Genomic DNA, 24,650 nt, shown 5'->3' with positions numbered 1-24,650 from the left:
GGCAGTTCGTCGATAGTTCAAGATGGGGGCAGACACGCATGTTCCTACCTGTTGATGTAGGCCTATTTGTACAATTTCGAAAAATGAAATTTTTGGTCAGTTTATAAACTGAAGTAAAACTTGAGAAAAATGGGGGTTGGACATATAAAAAGGCAGATCATTTTATGGAATTGCCCTGGAGACATTCATTGCGCTTACCAATAATGTCTTTTGCATTTGAATTCACAGAGTGGGAGAGGGGTAAAAAGTGATCTTCTGTTGCTATATTCTACACATCTACAGTTGCATTTACAGAAGTGGGGCTTGTTAGCCCTCCCCTCCCATCTTTTCCTGCCCTTCTCATCCCAAGACATGATCCACATAAAGGCAATTATAGGTGGTATCCCAAATCAAAGTGATAAGTCACTCAAACAAAAAAGGCGCACAAACAAAAAGTCTAACTTTCGATGGTGGATCAATACATAGATGAGCGATGGCTAAAGATATTAACCCTACGACCCTCTGAGGGTAATTGCATGGTTGGCGGCTCTAGGCGCTCAATTATCCAGAACAGAAAAGACGCTTGGGCATTTTCTGTGATCTTCTCCAAAATCTGAACAAAGCAGATTTGATGACAGGGGTGGGAAAATACACTTCAAATAAAAAAAGTTAGCCTATCCTTTTTGTCCAAAGCTAATGTTACGCGTCACTACCCATCTGTTTGATATTTGTTTGAATTCACACATATAAAATCATTTGTCAAATTAGTTGTGCTTCATGCTCGAGAATAGGTACGTAAGGAACAGAACTGCATGGCTCATAGAACCTGTAATCACTCAACTCGAAAGCACTCAAATTCCAGATAAGTTAATGAATCTCTAACTTCAATCTAATCACTATCATCATCATCATCATCATCATCACTGCCATTCATCAATATTATTACATACAAACAAACGGTGCATGTATCATTATCACCAGCAAAAACCATCTTCAGAATCCTCAGACTCATCATCAGTATCGAGACTCCTAACATTGCCATCATCATTGTTATCGTCATCAGTGTCATTCGTTATCTCCATCATTTTCATCATTGCCATCTTTACTACTACCATTGTCATAATTTTTGTCATGGTCATCCTCATCATCAATGTCACCGTCATCAACATCATTGCCATTACCATCACTGTCATCATCATCATCATCATCACCAGAGACTTACCACATGAATAAAGCACAATGAGGTATTTATGTGTGTCCTCTGGACATGGATCTCCAAAGATCTTGCTACCAGCCTTGACAGCACAGTGCCGTCTCCCATGGCAACGCTGCATCATCTGTGCTAAGGCATCATCTGTTTGGCATTCTGGAATTTAAAAAAAAGCAACAAAAGAAACATCAATAGAATAAATGTGAAAAGGGTAATAATATGCATACAACCTTATATGCTTTCATATAGACATGGATAGAATGAAAAACCATATTAATTACAAATAGAAAGAAAAAATAGAGAGAGAATAAATAAATCTCTAGAGGATGGAGAGCTGGAAGGAAGGATTAATAGAAAAAGGGACAAACAGAGAGAGAAACAGAGATATGCAGACTGACAGAAAAAATGGAGACAGACAGAAAGACAAAAAAAAATAAGGGAGAGACAGAGAAAGAAAGATGGAGTAAAAGAGAGAGAGAGGAAGAGAAGAGATGAAAGAGAGAATAAAAGGACAATAAGAGCGTAAGAAAAGAAGTAGAATGGATGGAGAAAAAAGAAAAACTGGCCAATAGGATAAAAGAAGACATGAAGAAAGAAATGATGGTTAAAATGGAAGAGGGGAAGCAGAAACAAGAGCCATCAAGTTCTTGGTGATCTACCCAGAGAGATCAGATAGAGCCAAATAAGGATGAGTGCTACAACCATCAACCAGAAAGTAGGAAAGTATTAATTCATCCAAGCTCATTGCCAATGGTTGTAGCAGATGTACAAACAGATCATTGCTATTAGGTCAAGAATGATATAATGAAAGTCCAGTCCAACCAAGCCATAGGGCTGATGCTGTATAATCAGAAATATTTTAACGATCCTAAAAATTGCATTTGTTACTTATGATCCTTATTTAACTCTGGTCCCTGTTGCATAAAAGTTACTGTTGTAGTAAATGTGCCTTCCAATGGTATCTTTCATAGAATGCTTGATTTTGATTGGCTGTTGTGCCTTGTTACCATGGTAGTTACCATTGGATGGCAAAGTTACCATAATGGCGACTTTTATGCAACAGGAACCAGGGTCCCGTTGCATAAAACTTATCCTTGTTGCTTTAACTTATCCTTATCTTGTTCAAAAAAGAAGTTGTGAAACAATGAATATGTTTTCCATATATCTAGTGAAGAAATAAAATTATATGCACGTTTCAATTAGAATTCTTGCAGACAGCCTCTTTTTTATTTTATAAAAAGTAGAAATAACTACGAATTCATTGTTGTTTCACTTCTGATTGTTTAATGTTCACAAGCTTGTCACCTCTTCAGCTAATACTCTATTCTCTATTTTCTTACCCAAAACATTTATGACAATGATCACCACTAGGCAAGCTACTTTGAAAAGAATGAAAGAATTTCCGTCCAAAATGAACCAGTCATACACAAAATATTGACTGGACAATTTGATGGTCTTTTTTTAAATGACTAGTAACTGACTCTTTTTATGCACGGTTTACCCAATATGTGCCCATGTCATAAGCGTCTACTTAGTACCCTTGCGAAAATAACATTAGCTTACCCTTTTACAAAAGGCAAAGACTTAATTTCTCAGGAGCATTAAGAAAGGAGCATTCTAACATTTCTTCCAGAGATGTACACATAGCCCCAGGTTATGTATTCATTGTCCCATCCTCCGGGATTGAGCATAGGGAATAAAGCAATCATGCTCGAACAACATTAAAATCCTCGGAGATACCTTGTCATATTACCGGGTTAGAAAATTAAAGAGATTTTCTGATTTTGCAGAAGATTAATGACATAAATTGTTAAATTCATATTGGTAATGTATAATGATGTATCGGTGGGTAAACACAAAGGTTATCTTCATTTTCCATGTAACTCTCTGTTTTTTTCATGTAGTTTTATGTTTCAAAACTTTAGTTCCATCCGACTTGTAACTTGCAGTTATTGGTGTTGATGTATGACCTGCAATATTGATTTGATTGTAATCGATTGATGAAAACAAATTGAATTGAATTATTCACCTTTTGTGAGCTTTCAATGAAATGTTTACGAAAATGGGCCATTCATGATTTCACAAAAGGCAGGGGGTACAAATGGGGATCTATAACAATAATGTTGCTACTTAAAGAGTGACATATGGACTACACAAACACAAAAAACTCCAAAACATAATTTCACAGGCAATCAAGTTAAAGGGGCTTAAACATTCAAAAATAAAGACAAGATTATGTCATGGACATGTTTGCTGATTACTTAATTGGCCAGATACTGATTTGATATTTATTTCTTAAGCTCTTATAGAATTCATCTATTCTTTATAATTACATGATTCTACGAATCTTATGAAAAAAATTCATCCTAAAAAAATGATTTGATGCATAAAAGATTGAGTTTTAAAAAATGTAGGAAATTAAATAATTTCAATTTTCAAAACATAATGATCACCTTTAAGAGCCTAGATAATGGTGAAGAGAGTAATGACCTGTGTCGTTATGCATCATTACTGCCACAAGCAATCACTGCCAACCCAAGTTCATTACCCAAATACAGAAGTTGCCAATTTACTTTGCCTTTTTGATGAGGAATTTTCCACATTCCTCGTTCCTAGTGAACAAAATAACTTTGACCTTGCACCGACAAATTAATTCTGACATGTTCGGAAAATGTGTTTTCCACTATACTTGCATATTGCTTTGTTTGCCAAATTGCATGTTGTATGAATAATTTGATTAGGTTTGTCATAAGAAATGACTGGCAATAATTACTATGGGTTGATTGGAATCTGTAATTCTGTTGTGTAGCATCATCATTGATATAACTCTCTAGTCCCACCCCTTCACCAACCTCTAATGATCCCCTCCCAATCATTGAGGTTTCTCCTCCCCCCTCCCCTCTCTCTCTCTCCCCTCTCTTCCCCCCCCCCCCCCCCCCCCCCGCCCTTCCCCCTCTCTCTCTCTCTTGAAGTATTTGTCCATCCTTCTCTCCCTCTATTCTTTCCTTATATCTCTGTCTTTGCCCCCATCCTCCCCCCCTCAAAGCCACCCCTCTCCTCCCTCTCACTACCCCCTCCCATATCCCCGTCCTCCCCTCACCCTCTCTAAATTAGTTCACATCTCATCTAGATTGGCTGTTCTGACTTTCAATCAATATTAATCTATTATACAACAAGAGTGGAATAGAAGAATTATTGCATGAAGGACACAATCCAGAAATAAAAATTGGGAAAATAAAGGATGCCATATCAAAGACGGGTTGATTTTTTTTTCAATTCCAAATGAACGGAGGTAAGAAGGAAATAGGATCAAGAAAAGCACTTAGAGTAAAATCTGACCTTGGTTCTCTGCATACACAATGTACAGGTACAAAAAAGTGTTCAAGGAAATCGGCATCTACTTACTCCCTATTTCAGATTTATTTAAAAATGCGCCCCTCCCCCTTTAACAGACTAATTTCTCTACTTTAAAAAGGGGCAAATAAATGAATAAATAGATCATGACATAATTTACCATTTTCACCTACAAATTAAAATGAAAGTCTTATTTTCAAATGAATTGCATCACCTTTATTCCAACAAATTTCTAAATCTACTCTCTTCAATATTGTATGTTTTTCATGGCTACTGCCTGGGTATTCCTCAGAACTGGGTACAATACCATTCTGTACACTCTATTACAATATTTTGTAGCTGAGCATCCCTTTGTACTTTCCGACAGACAGTTTAAGTTCAACTCTAGACCTAAATTCTATTATCTTAATACTAAGCCAATTACTAGGCACTTGGTTCAGAGCAAAGCTTTTGCACAGGCTTACGTTACTCAAAATACAGTTATGATTTACAACTAGAGTGCAGGCCTAAAAGCTGTTAATAAGATGTACAAGAATAAGAATTGAGATGGAAATTTGAAGCTGGGGAAATTCATACATTAAATATTGGAATAGAATACTTTTTTATGTGAAATGACATGTTCAATGAAACAACCTTTTTCAAACAACTTTCTTGAAAGCAACCTAACAGAAAATTATTTTTTTAAGTTCATGTGAATATACAATGTGTGTGTTATTTTTCTTCAATCGCTCACATGGTCCTCTCCACAGCTCACCAGTACTACTTTTCCAATATAAATCAAACATTTTTTTTTATAGGATGGGGGGGGGGCCGCTGAATGCACAACCACCCCCCCCCCTTAGTACCATCCCATGCCATAACCATTTTAAAACTATTTTAAATGTGAATGGTACAGTTTTTTTTTTTTTGGGGGGGGGTCATGTTGTCCTGCTTGCTATCTGTCTCACTCAAACAACTAACTGGTAACATTCATCCTGAATTTAGTTTTTCTTTCTCTCTCTCTCTTCTTAGACATATGTGGTCATCATGAAAAGATTCTTTTTAAATGTGAAAGGGGTTTTGGTGAGTTTTTCAAATCGCTGTCAATGTTCTCTGTCTGTCTGTCTTGCTATCTTGCGCTCCTATCCCTACATCCCAAGGCGATACCACCGTCAAACTCTCTGCGGTGCACTGGAATCAATACTTTCTTGAATATACCTGACGACTGCCTACCACTGGGAACAGCACCCTGTACCACAAAGCCTAGCAATCGATCATATGATTGTTTTTACCTAGAATGTAATGTGAAATCAATTTGAAAATCAGTTGTATGATTATTCACTAACATTTGTGATATGAGGACCAGACATTACACTGTTTCTTGAGCTAACAGCTCCTAGCAAGTCTTTTGGGGAAGGGATATCAAAGATCCAACTACCCTCCAGAAAAAACAAACTGTGAGCTTGCTCAAAGTAAGGGGCTTCTTTCTCAAAGGAGATGTCGCGTACTTTTCCAAAGGAATAAAATCTGCAATCTTCAACAAGATTAATTCAATAAAACAGATAACTTTGCAACATGCAATCGTAGATGGCAAAAATACACTAGAAACTTATTGAAAAGGGAATTGAATTGTCTTTATTCGTTGATTAAATCTTCTTTGCATACTAACTTTAAAAAAAATGATACAGAAAGTGTCAAACCATAAGAAAAGTTAAATATGCCCCAAACAAAACACATATAACTTGACTTCACAGAAGATGTAAACCAAGATTCAATCCATGACGTCAAATTAAAGCAAATGAAACTACTGAGGGAATAATCTTTTTCATGATTATAGGTCTACATTGACCCTACGGAGAAAGAATAGATATGTATTCAGAACATCAATTACAAAACACTAATTTCATTTTAAACAGCTCAGGGCCTATATAACAACAATACTTTCACATTCACAACAAGTAGCCGGTGCTTATTACATTCTATCTAATCTACATAATAAAAACTCTGCCTTTCCAACTTAGCAATTTCAATACTTATTAATGGTTAATGGATACAACTTAATAGAATTAAAAAAACATTCAACATTCCAAAACATAAATTCCCTTTGACATAAAACCTGGGAGGAGATTTACTATTCATGAGTGAAGGCCACAAACAAAGCATCCACCAATTGTAAAATTGAATAAGTATCCGCTCTCAAGGAATGGATAAACATTAAAATGTCCTATGCTGCGGAGTGGCAATTGTTATATTTAATGTAAATGGTGCTATAGAAACTCGGACAAAAGGAAGAGTCCAAATGGAATTTCATGTAACCTTGCTAGGAGAGGACACAAAGACTTAACTACATTATCCTTTTCTGTAAGCTCAATGAATGGAGGTTGGAACTAATAAATTGTTTGGAAAAGGGTAGAAAAGAAGGATGAGTCAATATAAGCACCTTTCCCTTGAATCAACTGTATTCTGTTATCTTTGAAAATATCAAGAGTATGTCTATAATATTTGTATATTCAAATGTATGATGAAGTCACAGCAATTGCAGAATAAGTTCCTGTACAGGATTTCATATAATACAAGAAATGTAGTACAGGGAGGGGAAAAAGTACTGTAAGGGGCAGTAAAGGAAGTATAATGTTAATAATATTGTAAATATATATGTATTTACAGGTAGGAGAAGGAGAAAAGGAAAACAGAGGAGTACAGTAGAAGAGGTAGGAGAATAGGAGTTGCAGCGCAGCAACTTAAAAGTATTGAATAGAATTATTAGTTGTCATCGTTAAAGACATAGCAATACGAGAAGGAATGGGAGACGTAGCAGAAGTCGAAAAAGGTGCGGTATTTGTTGAAATGAAGTGGACAACGATGGTTGCTATGGTAGTGGTAGGTGGTAGTACATACAGATATCATTATTGTGGTCATGGTAGTGGTAGGTAGTAGTAGTTGTAGGTAACATGGTTATTGTGGTCGTTGTAGTTGTAGGTGGTAGGTTTAGATAGCAAGGTTATTGAGTTTGTGGTAGAACATGGTTATTGTGGTCATGGTAGTGGAAAGTGATTGTGGTTGTAGATAACATGGTTATTTTGATTGTGGTAGTGGTAGCACTGGTAGGTGGTATTAGTTGCAGATAGCACAGGTATTGTGGTCATAGTTTTGAAAGGTGGTAATAGTTGTAGGAAACATGGTTATTGTGGTCGTTGTAGTGGTAGGTGGTAGAAGTTTTAGATAGCAAGGTTACTGAGTTTGTGGTAACTGGTAGTAATTGCAAATAACATGGTTATTGTTGTCGTTGTAGTGGTAAGTGGTATTAGTTGCAGATAACATGGTTATTGTGATTGTGGTAGTCTGTGGTAGGTGGTAGTAGTTGCAGATAACATAAGCATGGAAGGGAGGAGATAAATCAAACACAAATCACTACATACTTTAAATCTTCAAAGTCATTGGCCTTGGGCGTCACCTTGGCATCAGGGCTCACCACAAAATTGATTTTTGGTTATTTGAAGTCTCCAATCAAATTTAGGGGAACTAAATTGTTGGGGTAATGAAATCAGGCGCTGTTGTTTTTCTAAGCTAGTTCCCTCTCCAGCAGTATCGATCCGGATTTCAATCGATTTCGGGATTGCGTTGCGCTCGCCCTTCTAGCGACACTCTTATTAGAATTGGCCCCTTCCTCTTAGGGGATTCAACTGAACAACCTCAGTTATCTAATCTTTGCATGCCTTCTAAAGTTGAGTTTTTCTAGTTTTTGTTTATAACATGTACTACAGGAATTGTTGAAGAAAAGTTTCCTTTTCTGCCTGGAAGATTTTGAAACTTTGGATATTATTCGGTACAGAGATATTTTTTAGGTTTCATATTTCCCCTCATGTCTTCCAGACATAGCTGTTATGAGGGGCTGGTCCTTTTTTTACAATTTCTGACTCCAGATCTGAATATCTGTCTATTTGTCTGTCCATCTGTCTGCCTGTTCCCCCTCCAAATTCAATTCATTCTTCCCTTTTAATCAAGCAACATCTCTATTTGTGTCTAATTGAATCTATCACAACTCTTTGTAAGACCTCCCCCCCCCCAAAAAAAAAAGGAGACACATCTTCAGTACAAAATCTGCCCCCTCGCTCCTGTATTCTATCATTAGATAAGAGCAAAATGGTGGGAGATATGATGGATTCTTTGTGAAGCAACTATTAATGCAATGTTATAATTGTTGTTGTTATTTTTGTTATTACTATTATCGTTATGGTTATCATTATCATTTGAAATTTTAAAACAAGAAAAGTTATGACCCCTCCCCCCCTTAAAAAAAACAGCATCAGGTTCAACTATATCAGAAAATTACATAGTTCTCAGACATATCCACAATCCCCTTTAAGACGTCTGACAACCGTCCAAACCATCAAGTATATCTGTGATTTATACCTTACACAGGGAATAAAATACAAAACCATTGCACTGACAAGAAAAGGTAGCTCAATGACAAATGGACCATAAATTCAAATATTATCCCCTAACGATTCAAAAGAATTTCATAGACCCATTTATGGAATAATTTTCAATGGCCAATTCAGATGACCAATATAACTCAACCACATCAACCACTGTCCAAGTTCATTTCATTCAAGTCTGATTCAGTTGCTGAAAAGGCAAGTGGGCAATAGCTCAGTTTGTTAGATGGTGGCTCCAAATCTGACATCCTAGGTCCAAAACCAAGTATGTACTGCGTTGTCCTTTCGTTAGGGGTTTATCCTTGTTATTTTGTCCCTCGGACAGGACCTTTGCTGTTGGTCCATTGATTGCTTACTAAAAATCAATTTTTAGTAGTCATACAAAAATGGCCACCACCTTGGTAGGTGAAAATAAATAGAGCACAATTCCACCCCCCCCTCCATATCTCTCTCTATCTCTCTCTCCAACCACCTGTTGGACTGCTGCATAAGAAACTGTTCATGAAAGGAGACAAGTTGCACTAATACAGAATGCAGTAATTGTAATGATTCATTGTACCAAATTCATGTCATATTCATTTCAAATTCCCAGAGTAAGGTACATTTCTAGCTGTCATCTGAGTGAGTCATGAGATTTACAAGACAAAATACCCCAAAACATATAAACGTATAAAGTATTCTAGCTATTCCCAACAGAAAATTCCATTTATTTCTTGGCAATAACCTGTGGGGGTTAGGCTGGCCAGCCTCTGAGGGTGTATTTGGTTACGGATCTAGGTAATGGAACCAGTTCAGCTTTGACCTTGCCCGACCCCCTCCGCGACCTCATCGTGACCTCGGACATGACCCCTGAAGACTTCAACTAAACACCCACATACATCCCATACCAATGGACAGTCTATAAATCGAAAAGCCATTTCATATAGTTCCGGTATTCTTTTGTGTTGCAATTACTACAGGGGATTTTTTTTTTCATTTTTTCCTTAAAAGAAACTACAATCATTCCTTGCATCATTGTAAGTTCATTATTCAATGATTAATCATTATCTTTTCCTTTTTTATTATAAAACAGGGAGGTTCGGACGAAGATGTTGCACAAATTATGTGACAATCGAGGGCACTTGGCTTGCAACTGAGGGCACTTTACTTGCTACTACAAAAGATGAGATGAATAAAAGGGTAACAAAAAAATACCCTCATATAGATAGTGAGAATTAGAGAAAGATAAATCAAAGGAAACTGAAGTGATTTTAAATGTGTTAATCTTATTAGGTATAAGATGAGAAACCCATCTACTTCTGCATGCTCTTTAATGTCAAATTAAGTGACCATCATCAATTCATCACTCTCTCGCACTAACAGCACACCACACCACCTAGGTGTACCAACACATGTCACTCTCAACTAATGACAATCACATCGCTCTAGGATTCGTCTAGTGTGTCGGAGCAAACGAGGCTAGATGAATATTTGTAGAGGCTCAATTTCCCAGAGTCCTCCTGCCTGCTCATGAGATACATTGAGTTACACCTCTTACTTATGAGTGGAAGAAATGGGAAGATGACTGCTTTGCAATCAATTACTTCACTGGCCATTAAAACCTCATAATGCGGAAAAGTTGAAAACATCATCAGGTTTTATACGAACTACTATTAACTTCACTGCTGCTGCTGTTGATACTACTACTACTTTTACTACTACTACTACTACTACTATTACTACTACTACTACGTTAGTACTACTTTTTCTATTACTACTACTACTGCTGCTGCTGCTAACACTAATACTACTTCTACTACTACTACTTCTACTACTTCTACTACTACTACTACTACTGCTGCTGCTGCTACTCCTGCTGCTACTACTGCTTCAGTAACTACTTCTTCTACTACAGGAACTACTACTTCTACAGCAACTATTCATTTAAGTTTAAGTCAGTCAAATTAATAACATTAACTTGGCCTAAATAATAATTATAGATGTTTATGTCATGTTAATCAATCATTCTTATTTTCATTATTTGATTAAAAGAGAAATGTTTCTGTAAATCAAGCTAAGTTATATCTGTCTTAAATTTCCATCAGTTTTTTTTAGCTCTGTATCATTAAGGTTTGAAAGTTTGTACTTAATTATAAAATGTAAGACAATTTGTATTTATGTCCTCATTGATTTTCATGATTGTGCACAGTGCCATGATCTCCTGCATGATAGGTGTGTGCGCTTTACAAGAATCTACCATTATCATTATTTTATCACTACTCACAGGTTGTAACTGAGGAGGCAGGATTTTGATTACCTTTTGTTTTTGTTTAATGGCTTGTCAGAAAAATTTGACAGGTGCTTCTGGATGGTAACTATTTTTGGGGGGAGGGGGGCTTGTCAGAAAATGTTTGCCCCTCCTGATAAGGTTTCCAGATGTGGCACTGCTCCTGCTACTTATTCTACCTCCACTTCTACTGATACTTCAATATGTGCTACTTATGCTACAACAGTCAATCACTACATTGTTACTGAAGAACATACTTACCTAATTCATGCATTGAATATGAAGGGCACTCCATACTGCCTGGTAATAATCTTCCAAAATGTGCATTATAGATGGCAACTACTTGGTTTTCTTCATCACAATATACATTCATGTGCTTATCTTCACACGTCTCCACCTTTGTGAATTGATCTGTGTGAGGAAAGTGACAAGAAGATGAATGAATTACAAAAATGCATTTGCTTCGCTGTGCAATATTGTGAGAAAATACTGCTTTTAATGATTTGGCCTACCCAACATCAAGTTGATTTGAATATAGTTGGGAAAATGAACAGAACACTGTAAATTTAATCAAAATTGGATGAAAAATAAGAAATTCAATTAAAAATGATGACTCCAAGTTTGGCTTCATGTACAATAACTCCATCCCATGATCCTAAATCTAGATAACGTTGACATTTTAAAAAGAACACCATTGAGAATAAAATTTTAAATTAAAAGTAATATTTTGAATTATTCTTTCTTTAACTGCAGAAAAAGTAGCCTTCAAATCAATAAAAGGTACTTTTCAGCCAAAAGTTCAGCTCAGAGCAAATGTATTGATATAAATCAATATACACCCTGGAAAATAGTTGTGCAGACATTTCTTTAAAAATATTCCATTCATTTGGCAGCACTTAATAACACAGTCTAGTAATTCACTACCTTGTTATTAATAGCACGCTGACACAAATCTCTTTTCTTTCCTTACCACACAACTAAATTGATATTTCTAGGTCTATTTCATGGCTGAAACCACAATCCACTGACTTTGAAATGGGACCGTATTTAGATTTCAGCTTTGACCAAGCTCCGTTAATCTCCCCTGTTTCGGCATCAAACTCACGTTTTCTCCTAGCCAAGGCCATGTCCCCTATTTTGACTGCCTTTAAACAAAGCCTAAGGAAAATAAAGAGCCTGGCTGGGAGCTCCACACGCCTCTTTTGTCCACTCACAAGGAGTCTCATTTCAACTGTTCATTCATAAAAATATACATCATAAAGATTTTCCACTAAGGATTCACCAAGGGCTAATACCCCTCCCGAATCGAAGCGCAATGCTCGTAAAACAGCAAACGGTAACTGTCAACATTTTCAATAACATCAAAGCTACCGAGCAAGAAGCAATCAAAATGTAGATTAACGTTGGTCTATAAGATAAAAGAATGTATTTTTTTGTATCCTTTTTAAATGGATTTGGTGAATAAAGGGGTTAAGTCCAAGAAGAAGAGGTGATTATCTGATGCCACTTGCGTAGGAATTATGTTGCCCTCTGGGTGACGGAATAGGTCAGGGGTGTAATAAGTTTTTGCTTAGTTTTCCTTCTGTAACATGGGCCTTCTGCAACATGGGCCATCTGTTTCAATTCCAATGTTCCAATGTTGCCAATTACTAAATGGAATCAAGTTTTACATTTCCCGGTGGCTCCGAATAGCTCAAACAATCATTTGAATTTACCGATCAAGAAGATTTATGCAGCCATATGGTTTATCGGGGTGACTTGTACTGGCATTGTTTAACATAAGAGGTCTATTTATGCAGACAAAAACAACTTATCAATGGGCCTTTGTAGCATCCAAGTTTGTGTCTTCATTGAACTGACTTCTGATGATACTGTTACATGTACATGCAGGTAGTATTTGGCATCAGTTAAAAATTGTTAAATGAATTGAAATATGAATTCTTAGCAAGTCAATCCTTAGACAGAAGAGCAGTCTGTGTCAAAATAGTTGTCCCTTGTCTTAAATGACAAGTCCACCCCAACAAAAACTTGATTTGAATAAAAAGAGAAAAATTCAACAAGCATAACACTGAAAATTTCATCAAAATCGGATGTAAAATAAGAAAGTTATGACATTTCAAAGTTTCGCTTATTTTTAACGAAATAGTTATATGAACGAGCCAGTTACATCCAAATGAGAGAGTTGATGATGTCGCTCACTCACTATTTCTTTTGTTTTTTATTGTTTGAATTATACAATATTTCAATTTTTACGAATTTGACGATTAGGACCTCCTTGCCTGAAGCACAAAATGTTAAAATAATGGAATTCCACGTGTTCAGGGAGGAATGAAACTTCATTTCACATGACAATGACGAGAAAATCAAAATATTTCATATTTCAAACAATAAAAAACAAAAGAAATAGTGAGTGAATGACATCATCGACTCTCTCATTTGGATGTGGCTGGCTCGTTCATATGACTGTTTTTGTGAAATGAAGCGAAATTTTGAAATGTCATAACTTTCTTATTTTACATCCGATTTTGATGACATTTTCAGTGTTATGCTTGTTGAATTTTTCCCTTTTTATTCAAATCAAGTTTTTGTTGGGGTGGACTTGTCCTTTAATGGTATCAATTTCAAGCCATCAAGTACCAGCATTAATGCACTGCTTTCAGTGCAGCCCAAAGCAGTGCAGCCTCCTTCATTGTAGCCTTGCAGTTGATCAAGTATGTGAAGTTGTACTAAGGTCAGTGAATAGCAATTCTACCATAACCAAGTCTAGGCCAAGTGGGCAGAAACACATAAACAAGCAAGGTAAATGTAGCATTTAAAGTCACTAAACAAACCTTTGTTGGAAATATATGTGATTTCATTCATTATTTTGGGTCAGACACAAATTCATCAATAATTTTTTTTTTTGTCCAATCCTTTTTTTAGAGTAATGAAACACCGCTTCACACCCCCCCAAAAAAATGATAGTACCTAAATTATTAAAAAAGAAATAAATAAATTCAATGTTTAAGCAAACAAATAAATAAATAACCAAATAAATAAGTGAGCAAATAATAAATAAATACATACATTAGCCTACACCTACATCAATATATCTGAAATGTTTTTCATCAAAGCCAATAAGGACCTTGTTCAGGACACAGACAGAAACCAAAATATTCTGTCTGCAGTTCAAATAAAGTAAATACTCCCATTTTTTCCCTAAGCGAATCATCATCATTACTGTTCCTATGATTTTCAGCCTCCATCCATGGATTTACAAGTAGCCCCATGCCCCATCCTTCATCTCCACAAAAACTACAATGTATTCCTGTGATTGTGATCGCATCAAGGACCGACTGTGAACCTGACAGGTCTAAGAAGCTGAAAGGCCACTCCAGAAGATAGGTGATGTGACCCCTGACAAGATCCAGAGTACTTTCTCTAATGGACTCCCTCATCACCAAGCTGTCTCCATGGTAATACCATTGACCCCCCCCCATTGTCCTCTCCCTACTCTTCACTGCCTTAAAGGAGAATTTCGCACCAATGTCATGTCCAGAGTACTTTCTCTAATGGACTCCCTCATCATCACTTATATCACATCACAAGCTTTCTCCATGATAATACCATTGGCCCTCTCCCCTCCTCTAACTCCTCCTTCCCCTCAATGCCCTTAAGGAAGAATTCACTCCTGATGTCAAGTTTGATTTAATAAAAGCAGAAAATTAAAGATATTAACGAGGGGTATCCTGATGATTCTTAAAATTTGATTTTTTTTATCAGGGTTAGCAACTCACCTATTAATTTTGTGTTTTTAAATGTAATAAAATTTCATCCATACATTCATCATTATCATCAGATTATTTGATTATTTTTGTAACATGTATATTTCAGCCACTGGCTGCCAAGCGTGTATATATTGCCAATAAACCATTACTACATGTATACTATATTTCACGAACAATCCTCTGAGAAAACTATATTCAATCATCAGGAATCACAGAAATACTAACTTATACCTTTTTTTATATATATGATGAAGAAAGAGGATTAATACTTACGTGGTCTACATTTATATGAAACATCAAGGTATTTATGTGTCGTTGGACAAGGGTCCACGCTGAATAAACTTGTTTTTACTTCTATCCTACATTCTGGCGTGTCTTCACACCTATCTGTAATAATCTGAGGAAAGGAATATGCAAAGAATAAGAAAAAAAAAACAGAAGTCAATAGACCAGTTCGTAGTTACCTCATGGACAAGTTTGGTCAAATGACCTTTCATTTCTTTCATCATGATAGGCAGATTTCAAAGATATTACATAAGCTTGCCTTACATAGCAGGATAAAGAAATTGAATAGACCAGGTGACTAGAATAGCACACAAATGAACACTTAATGAAGGCATTTGTTGCATTCCTACTTTAAATGCATATCTTAGCATGTTGCACAATGTACTTTGCAAACTGTGAAATACCAGTCGTTCGTGGAAGCATTGTTGTTTTTTGTGGATGTAAATGAAAACGACAATTCAAAAGAATATATGAATAATCAAGACATCAAAGTTGGTGCTTAAGGCGCTGTCACACCTTGGCGTTTTAGACAGCGTATGTCCGACGTATGAGGAATTTGGCGAATACGCTGGCGTACGTCGAATACGTTACGGGTAAGTTTTGCATACGTTGAGAGTACGCTAAAACACGCTGGTATACGCCGTCATGCGGCGAGGTCGTCGAAAAATTTTGTGCAAGCACAAAATTTTTCGACGTATGCCAACGTATGGCTCATACGTCCCGCATACGCGGGTCATAAGTTGTAGGCAAGTTACGCGATCGTTGATACACGTTGACACGCGTTACTCGTAAGTTACTCATAAGTCGATGTACGTCGAGATAATGTCCAGCGTACCCTAAAACTTAATTCTAACCTATAAAGGCGGTTTTCCACTAGGGCGCGGACAAGACCAGGAAGGGTTGCGGAAGCTACTTTTTTCATTTCGGCATGCTGTCCGCAACCAAATTCCGTAAAAGATTATGCAAATGATCTTGTCCTAGGACACAACCAGGACTGTCTGCGTATTGTCGTAGGTCACTCCTGGGACTGTCCTAGGACAAGATGATCTAAATAAATTTGTCGGCGTTAGGTGCGGACAGCATGCAGATCGTATTAGGTCAGAACGGAGACATTTAGGACAACGTCACGAGTGGTAAATTCAAGGACTAGGACAATCGGACAACTTGCGAATACTCAATGAAAATTATCATCCATATATTTTTTTAATGAATTTAGGGGTGTTATTTTGGTTTTCTTCGACTACAAAGACTATATAGGATTTTCTTTTATTTCAAATCAAATTGCATACATTGGTGGACATCCCAGGGGGACAGGGGCGACGCGTCCCCTCACTTTTTGGAAGGGGGGCATTTGATATCAAATGCCCCCCTCCCCAATATTTGGAACGAGAAAAAAAAATTAAAAAATGGAAAGAGAGGGAAAAGAACCAGAAGGGAAAAGAGAAGAGAAAACGAAGAGGAGAAAGACGAGTGAATTATATAAGATGGGGGGGGGGGGGGGGATTTCATGTCACTATGTTAAATTTTCGCTCACGCTTTGTGCCCGCATTGCCTAATCTATGAGATGTATAACTTGCTCAATAGACTTATATTGAGCTTAAAAGATCAAGTTTTGAAGTAAATATACAAAACAAGTATTAAGTTTTCAATTTGTTTGATTTACAAATAGATTTTATAGTTTTCTATAAGATGACTATATTTTATGATCTAAATATGAACATTTTCCGCTCGCGCTGCGCGCTAGCATTATTTGATTTGTCAAAAAACTATTCTCTTCGTGTATTCCATATTTTTTTTTAAATATCCCTTTTTAGGATGGTCTGATTGTGAATAGTATCAGCTAAAGCTGCTCGCTTGCATTTTGATTGGGGAGTTATGTATACCTGTATCAATTGTAACAAATTATTTTAAATTCCTCTTTTATGACAGTTTATTAAAATTTTCGGCTCACAGTTTGCGCTCGCATTATTTTTGTTAAAAATATATCAACCCATGTTTCCTATTCATGATTACAAAATGTCCAGTTATCTGACCTTAATATCAATTTCGAGCCCTCATTTGATTAATAAGTCATGTAACAATATTTTCATGATTTCCTAATAATCATTGTCCGTTTTTTTTTTCAGAATGGAATATCGACAAGTTTCATATCTCGCTTAGGAAGATAGTCATCATAGTCATTTGAAGACAAAAAATGACCTTAAAATGTCCCGGTTGCTACTCAAAATATATGTAATGATAAAAATATAAACTTGAGCTTCGCACTCGCATCATTTATTAAGCGAGATCAATATCCAATTCGTAACTGCGCTTAAATTCTTTTTTTTAGATCTGAAAATCAAATATATTTAGCTCGATCATCGCGCTCTTATTATTGATATTATAATAAAGAATGTAATTGGAAGTTCCTGATTCTAGGTCCGGATCTAAACACACGCACGCATGTTTATTTAGATACGAATCTTGTGCCAGTTTCAGATCAGATTACCAAATATTATTATTAATGTAGGAATATTATCCATCTATCCAATTATCCATCCTTTTTCTGATTTACAAAACGTGATATGTCGAATTTCGTTTCGGCTCGCGCTTCGCGCTCACATCAAGTGTATAGTCATACTCCTTTCCTGTTCATGCTTTTAAAAGGTGCTTAGAATGCCCAGTATTTAGGTAGGAATGTAAAAAATGTTCAGCTCGCGCTTCGCGCTCGCATTATTTGATTGAAATGTGGAGGATAAAGGAAAGTGTGTTAGCGGTGTAATGTAGTATTCACTTTTTGAAAGCAGATTTTGTGCATATTTATATATAACAATAAATTATCTCGGATCTTGATTTTTTTCAACCAAGGTAACTTTAAAAAGACTGCATATGTTCAAAGCAAAGTCGGGGCTCTCTTTATAACATTACTTTCTTATATTTTTTACAATTTAATACATAATCATATATTACAACAGAGGAAGAAAACAGGAAGTTAGGATGCAAATTGCATTCGACAGGCACATGCGGATCAAGGGGTGAGGTGGTCTTGCTCCCCCTTAAAAAAATACAAACAGAAGAAAAATAAGTGAAATGGAAAGGGAAACTTAAAAAAAAAATGATATGGTGGAAAAGAAAAAGGGGGTGCCGTGCTGATGCGGCCCTCCTCTCCCTGCTGCTGGCTTACCCCTCCCAGTATTAAATAGATATACAAACAGCACAAAAGAAATAGGAATAAACGAAGGAGATGAATGAAATAAGGTGAAATAGAATCGAGGAAAAAAAAATTGCGATAATGAACAGAAAATAATTGGTCGAGATTATGAAAGTGTAAGATTAGAAATATCAGTTTTAATTTATAGACGAAAATGTGAATCCAGTGTCTAATCGCCTTTGCCTCCTCTTGTACCAATTGAAATAGACTAAGTAAGAAAATGTAAATGGGCAATTCCAGGAGGCCGAATGCGAACGCTACGCCCTATTGACTGCGTAAAAATAGGAAAAATGGAGTAACCAAAGAAGAGGGGGGAAAAAAGAAAGAAGAGTGAAGAAATTGACAGACCTGCAGACGGGGAGAATATCTGCGTTTCAGCTAGTTCAATTTGTAGAAAATAATGGTCCATTTCACGCTTCATACTTTCAATAGTTTAATCATAAGAAGATCAAAGATTGTGCACGCTGTTCATTTTTTACGAAAAATACTTAGGTCTTTTCTTTTTCGTCCTTGATGTTTGAAAGAAGTGAGTTCGCGCTTCGCGCTCATATTTTATGTTTATGAGAAACATGCTCTGTGCACGACTTTTTTTCAGGAAGGCCTATTTTTTTGTAAAGAGTCGTGGTGTAGTGGTTCTGACTCCCGCCTTGTAAACGGAGAGTCGTGTGTTCGATTCTCACCGCGGTCTAAACCGTCCTTTGGCAAGACGTATTGCATACCTTGCCACTCTCCACCCAGGTGCTAAATGGGTACCCGGTTGGAAGCGAAAGTTATTGTATGCTTGAATTTGCCAGCGCAATTTTTAGACCGGGATAAATGCAAGGAATGCTTCCCAGGGTGTGGAAATTGTGCACTTTTCATGCGGGATTGAAATGAATCCTGGGGTAAATCGTTTTGCCCCTGCTGTAAATCGTTTTGAGCCGTTCTGATAAAAGCGATATTTATAAACTTGCTACCATTTATTATTATTTCTTATTAATGACACCTCATTCATGATCAAACAAAGTGCTTAAAATGTAAGAGGAATATACACTTGAATTTCGGTTTGGAATCTACACCTGTATTATTAATTTTGTTATGATATTTGACCATTTATTATTATTTCTTATTAATGACACCTCATTCATGATCAAACAAAGTGCTTAAAATGTAAGAGGAATATACACTTGAATTTCGGTTTGGAATCTACACCTGTATTATTAATTTTGTTATGATATTTGTCCTATTTGTAAAGTTAAGCGCTGCCTATAAGGCCTTTTTTCAGTCGAGTACATTAAAATAATCTAGTTCATAATCAAACGTTGCATGAAACATCTTTTTATGTTCAGTACAGAATAAAATAATCTGCTCACATCATTGCCAGTTTAACCATTGCAAGAAATATTTTAAAAGTCCACTTTTCAGATCAGTAGAAAATGCTTGAAATATTCCTTTTTCAAGTCTGTAACCACCCCCCTAAAAAAATTAAACTCGTGCTTTGCGCTCGCGTAATTATGTTTAAAACACTGCTTGAAATACTAGGTTCTCAGGTTTGTTTAGTATATACTAATTAGGCCCCTTGACCCCGTATTTCTTTACTTTTTGTAATTTTCTTGTCTTGTATTATCCCGTTGCCCCATCCAGTGCTTTTGCAAATGGTTTTTGCTACTTGTGTACTCGTTCCATACATATTAGCATTGGATCCACACATTCCTGAATCACTCCGCTTGCCTTCCTATTCCAGTTCGAACGTTCCTGAAACAGTCCGCTTGCCTTCTTATTCCTGTCCGCACGTTCCTGAAACTGTCCGCTTGCCTTCCTATTCCAATCCGCATGTTCCTGATAAAATCCGCATGGCTTCTTTTCTTCTTGAAGCTGACCTGATTGCGGATGGTTTCCGGAAGACGCGGAAGGGTTTAGGAAGGGCAGGACATCATCAGGACATCGTCAGGACAGGGTCCCGAGGGTGTCAGGAATTCATTATCCGCGTCCAAATTTTGGTCTCGACCAAAATTTGGATGCGGACAAATTTTGATTTCCCGAACACCAGGAAGGGTTTAGGACAGCGTGCGGACACTCCTAGGAATGTCCGGACAGGTTGCGGAAGGGTCGCGGATTGTAATTATTACATTCCGCGCCTTGTCCTGACGCTGTCCTGGCCCTAGTGGAAAAGGGGTTTAACGTGCTTTGAACGTATGTGTAACTTAACTCCAACGTATATTGACGCATGAAGACGTGCTCGGACGACCACAAAACAATACTGAACGTGTTTATAACTTACAGGTACCGCGCGCGGCAGCGTATCGCTGACGAACACGTGTCATAGCCTATAAAAAGGCTGCCCTCGACTATTCAAATCATAACCGCACGATACATCACCGTATCAACACCACCGCCATGCCGAAGAAAACTCCTGTGAACCCCACCTTTGTATACCAATTCCTATAAACGTTGTCAATACGCCATTATACGGTAGCTGTAAGTTATAAACACGTTCAGTAAGTTTTGTTGTCATCCGGAGCACGTCTTCATACGTCAATATACGTTGGAGTTAAGTTACACATACGTTCAAAGCACGTTACTCATAGGTTAGAAGTAAGTTTTAGGGTACGCTGGACATTATCTCGACGTACATCGACTTATGAGTAACTTACGAGTAACGTGTGTCAACGTGTATCAACGATCGCGTAACTTGCCTACAACTTATGGCCCGCGTACATGGCGTATGCGGGACGTATGAGCCATACGCTGGCATACGTCGAAAAATTTTGTGCTTGCACAAAATTTTTCGACGACCTCGCCGTATGACGACGTATACCAGCGTGTTTTAGCGTACTCTCAACGTATGCAAAACTTACCCGTAACGTATTCGACGTACGCCAGCGTATTCGCCAAATTCCTCATACGTCGGGCATACGCTGTCTAAAACGCCAAGGTGTGACAGCGCCTTACGTTAGGCTATCGTAGGGCATAAGTTGTGTACGCCAGCAATACGCTAAGCATTCGTTGGAATACGTTACTTATAAGTTAACGAAGCGTTCGATATAAGTTACTAATACGTTATGTGTACGTCCAACTCGTTATGAATACGCTAAGTATACGCCCAGAGTTGAAAAAAACAACAACAAAGTTCAGCGTATGCCGACGTTTTAGAGAAATTTTGATACGTCGGGCATACGCTGTCTAAACGCCAAGGTGTGACAGCGCCTTTATATCATTAGATTTTAAAGCACCATGTCACTTTAGTACAAATGACCTGCTTCTGATCATGCGTAGAATCTTTTGATCATGCGCAGAAAGGAACTACGAACTGGCTTATTGCGATGGACTATCTTCTTAAATCATTTTCATGTATTACAGATGACCAACAAAAGATTTTTAAAGAACATTACCTTCAAAAAGTTAATGTTTGATTTGTATCGTTGGTTAAAGTGTCTTTCAACACGCGAATGATACAAAGACCCTAAAATTGGTTATAAAATCAAATCTTTAAATGCCAAGAAGGTTTACTGAAGTCTACCATTGCACAAATTACAGAAGTACAATGATGTTTAGCATCCATATTAAAATAAAATTTGACCTTGTACAAATCAACTTTGTTTGGAATTAGAAACAGTGGCGTAACTACGGGGGGGCATGGGGGGGCACGTGCCCCCCCAATCGGCTGGCCAAAAAAAAAAAAAAACGGGGAAAAGGAGAAAAAGAGGGAAAAAGGAAGAGAAACGTAGTGGGGGAAAGAAGAAATTGTTGTTGATCATAGTGTTATATTATATTATGTTATATAACATAAGAAGCATTTTTTCACAACTTTATGAAACATTATTTGCTTAATTGTGTCTTCATTGTTCCTGGCGCTCGCATAGACTTTTTAACGAGATACCTGCTGTACTAAAGCCTCCCGTTTTCAAATCAATATACAACAAAATAATATATTTCCTCACAATTAGAGTTATTATTGTTATAAGTATTGATATATTCTTCTTTTTCATGACTACTGAAAGTTATTGCCCTATTTTAAGGTCTTAATATAAAACATTTCCTGTCCGTGCTAACGTTCGCATTAGTGGAGTGGTGAGATTTCTGCTCTTCATGAACTCCTAAAATCAGTCCTTAAAATGTCAATTTTTCTGATCTGAATATAAAAAAAATTTAGCTCGCGCTTCGCGCTCGCATCATTTGGTTAGTGAAATACGTGGGGCCTTAGTGAATTCCTACAAACAAGCCTTGGAATGCCCCTCTTCATGTCTGTATTTCCTATATTTTCAGCTCGCGCTTCGCGCTCGCAGTATTTCATTAGTGAGATGCGTATAATAATCATGATTACAATGACTTCAAAAAGTGCTCCATGTGTTTAGATGTAATTCTAACAAAATCAGCAAGCGCTTGGCACTCGCATTAGATGACTATGGTGAGATATGTATACTCTGACTTAATGGATTCGTAATTATAGTCCTTAAAATATCCATGTTTGTGGTCAATATATACAAAAATTTCAGCTCGCGCTTCGCGCTCGCATCATTTGGTTAGTCAAATACGTAGGGTCTTAGAGTATTCCTACAAACAACCCTTAGAATGCCCCTCTTCAGGTCTATATTTCCTAAATTTTCAGCTCGCGCTTTTGCGCTTGCAGTATTTGATTAGTAAGATGCGTATGATAATCATGATTACATGACTACAAAAGGTGCTTCATGACTGTGTTTAGATGTAATTCTAACAAAATCAGCAAAGGATGGCAATAGCATTAGATGACTATGGTGAGATATTTATACTCTTAATGGATTCTAAAATATAATCCTTAAAATTTCCTTGTTTAGGGTCAGTATATACAAAAATTTTAGCTCGCGCTTCGCGCTCGCATTGTTTGTTTAGCGAGAGAGTAAAGTATCATGATTACAAAACAATTTGCTTATAATGTCAATTTTTAGCCCTCAATATCAAAAATTTTCAGCTCGCGCTTCGCGCTCGCATTATTTAATCAGTGAGATACATATCCGTTTGATGGCACTGCATGTCCTTAAAATATCTCTAAAGGTCAGTTTACCTGACAACTGAGCGCGCTTCGCGCGCTCCCTAAGTGACCCGAAATTTTTGCTGGTGCCCCCCCAATACCGTGACCCACGGTACGCCACTGATTAGAAATATAAGAACAAGTGCACTCTGTCTATGAAAGTAATGATCAAAATATAAATAAAAAATATATATGTTTTTAGTTGGTATCAGTTTCCATTTTCCAAGCAAATAACATTGCCATCGTACATCTCATTGAAAACTTCTTCTTTGACTGGTACAATAAATTATGTCTAGAAAGTATACTCTTCTTTGTCACAAATTATAAAATCTAGTTTGTGGATAGCATGGCAAATATGATTGCAATTATGTATATCATAAAGTCATACATTTTTTCTAAAAGAAAAAATATACCAAAGAGGAACAAGAGCAATGTTTCACATAATTAACACTTCCCACTGATAACTCATGTTACATCGATACATACCCTTCAATTTAACAGGTCCATCTGTGGACTCACATTCACATTGTTTTGTGAAACATTACCCTTGTAACTTACTTGTAATGAATCAGCTGCTCTACAATTAATATTTTCACTACGAAGGCTTTCGCTCCGCGTCCCTAACGACGTCCACGGCAGCGGGCACATGTCTGTACTGGGTACTCTCCGACCGTAGTTTGCGTTTTGTATGCTTATCAACGTCCCAGATGGGCATCTGATAGTTAGGTAATCATTTTCACAAGCAAACACAAAATGAGTCCTTAAAGTATTCATAAATAAATCTGCAGAGGAGAAATAAGAGAAGAGAAATAGAGATAGGGGTTAATCCTTGATTGCTAGTTATGTGATTCATTTTAAGCACTTATTTTGGAGAAAAAAATAAGAATTATGTATTTCCCCCAAAATGTTCACATTTTAAAAATGTCAATATGTTTTGAAAATAATTCAACATTCTCAAAACATTATGTGTTTGTTGGAATACAATTTATTTTAACAGTTAAAACAGACAATTATAATTTATTGCAAAATGCAAATGTTATTCCTTTTATGTTACAGGGTCATGTACACTATCACTGTATAGAATTTGAATTATTATGGTTAAATTGAATTAAGATTATCATTGTAATTGAGATTTTATTCATGTTTATGTGCAATTATACGTTTTTATTGTAAATTCAATGTCAATTCAGCCTT

At 36.8% G+C, this 24,650-nt stretch overlaps 1 protein-coding gene across 1 annotated transcript; it reads right to left on the bottom strand.

Annotated features, from left to right (window-relative positions):
• Positions 1–892: 892 nt before the first annotated feature.
• On the bottom strand, positions 893–24,154 carry LOC121413669 (protein eva-1 homolog C-like). Its single transcript, XM_041606585.1, has 4 exons — positions 24,015–24,154; positions 15,268–15,391; positions 11,489–11,638; positions 893–1,345 (listed from the first exon to the last, which is right to left on the bottom strand). Exons 1-4 carry the CDS (start codon positions 24,102–24,104, stop codon positions 954–956), a joined length of 756 nt encoding a protein of 251 aa, XP_041462519.1. The 5' UTR covers positions 24,105–24,154; the 3' UTR covers positions 893–953.
• Positions 24,155–24,650: the final 496 nt, after the last annotated feature.

The sequence above is a fragment of the Lytechinus variegatus genome, chromosome 4, assembly GCF_018143015.1.
Source record: "Lytechinus variegatus isolate NC3 chromosome 4, Lvar_3.0, whole genome shotgun sequence".
Classification (NCBI taxonomy): domain Eukaryota; kingdom Metazoa; phylum Echinodermata; class Echinoidea; order Temnopleuroida; family Toxopneustidae; genus Lytechinus; species Lytechinus variegatus.
The sequence above is the reverse complement of the archived record's forward strand: the minus strand, read 5'-3'. Positions and strand labels throughout refer to the sequence as shown.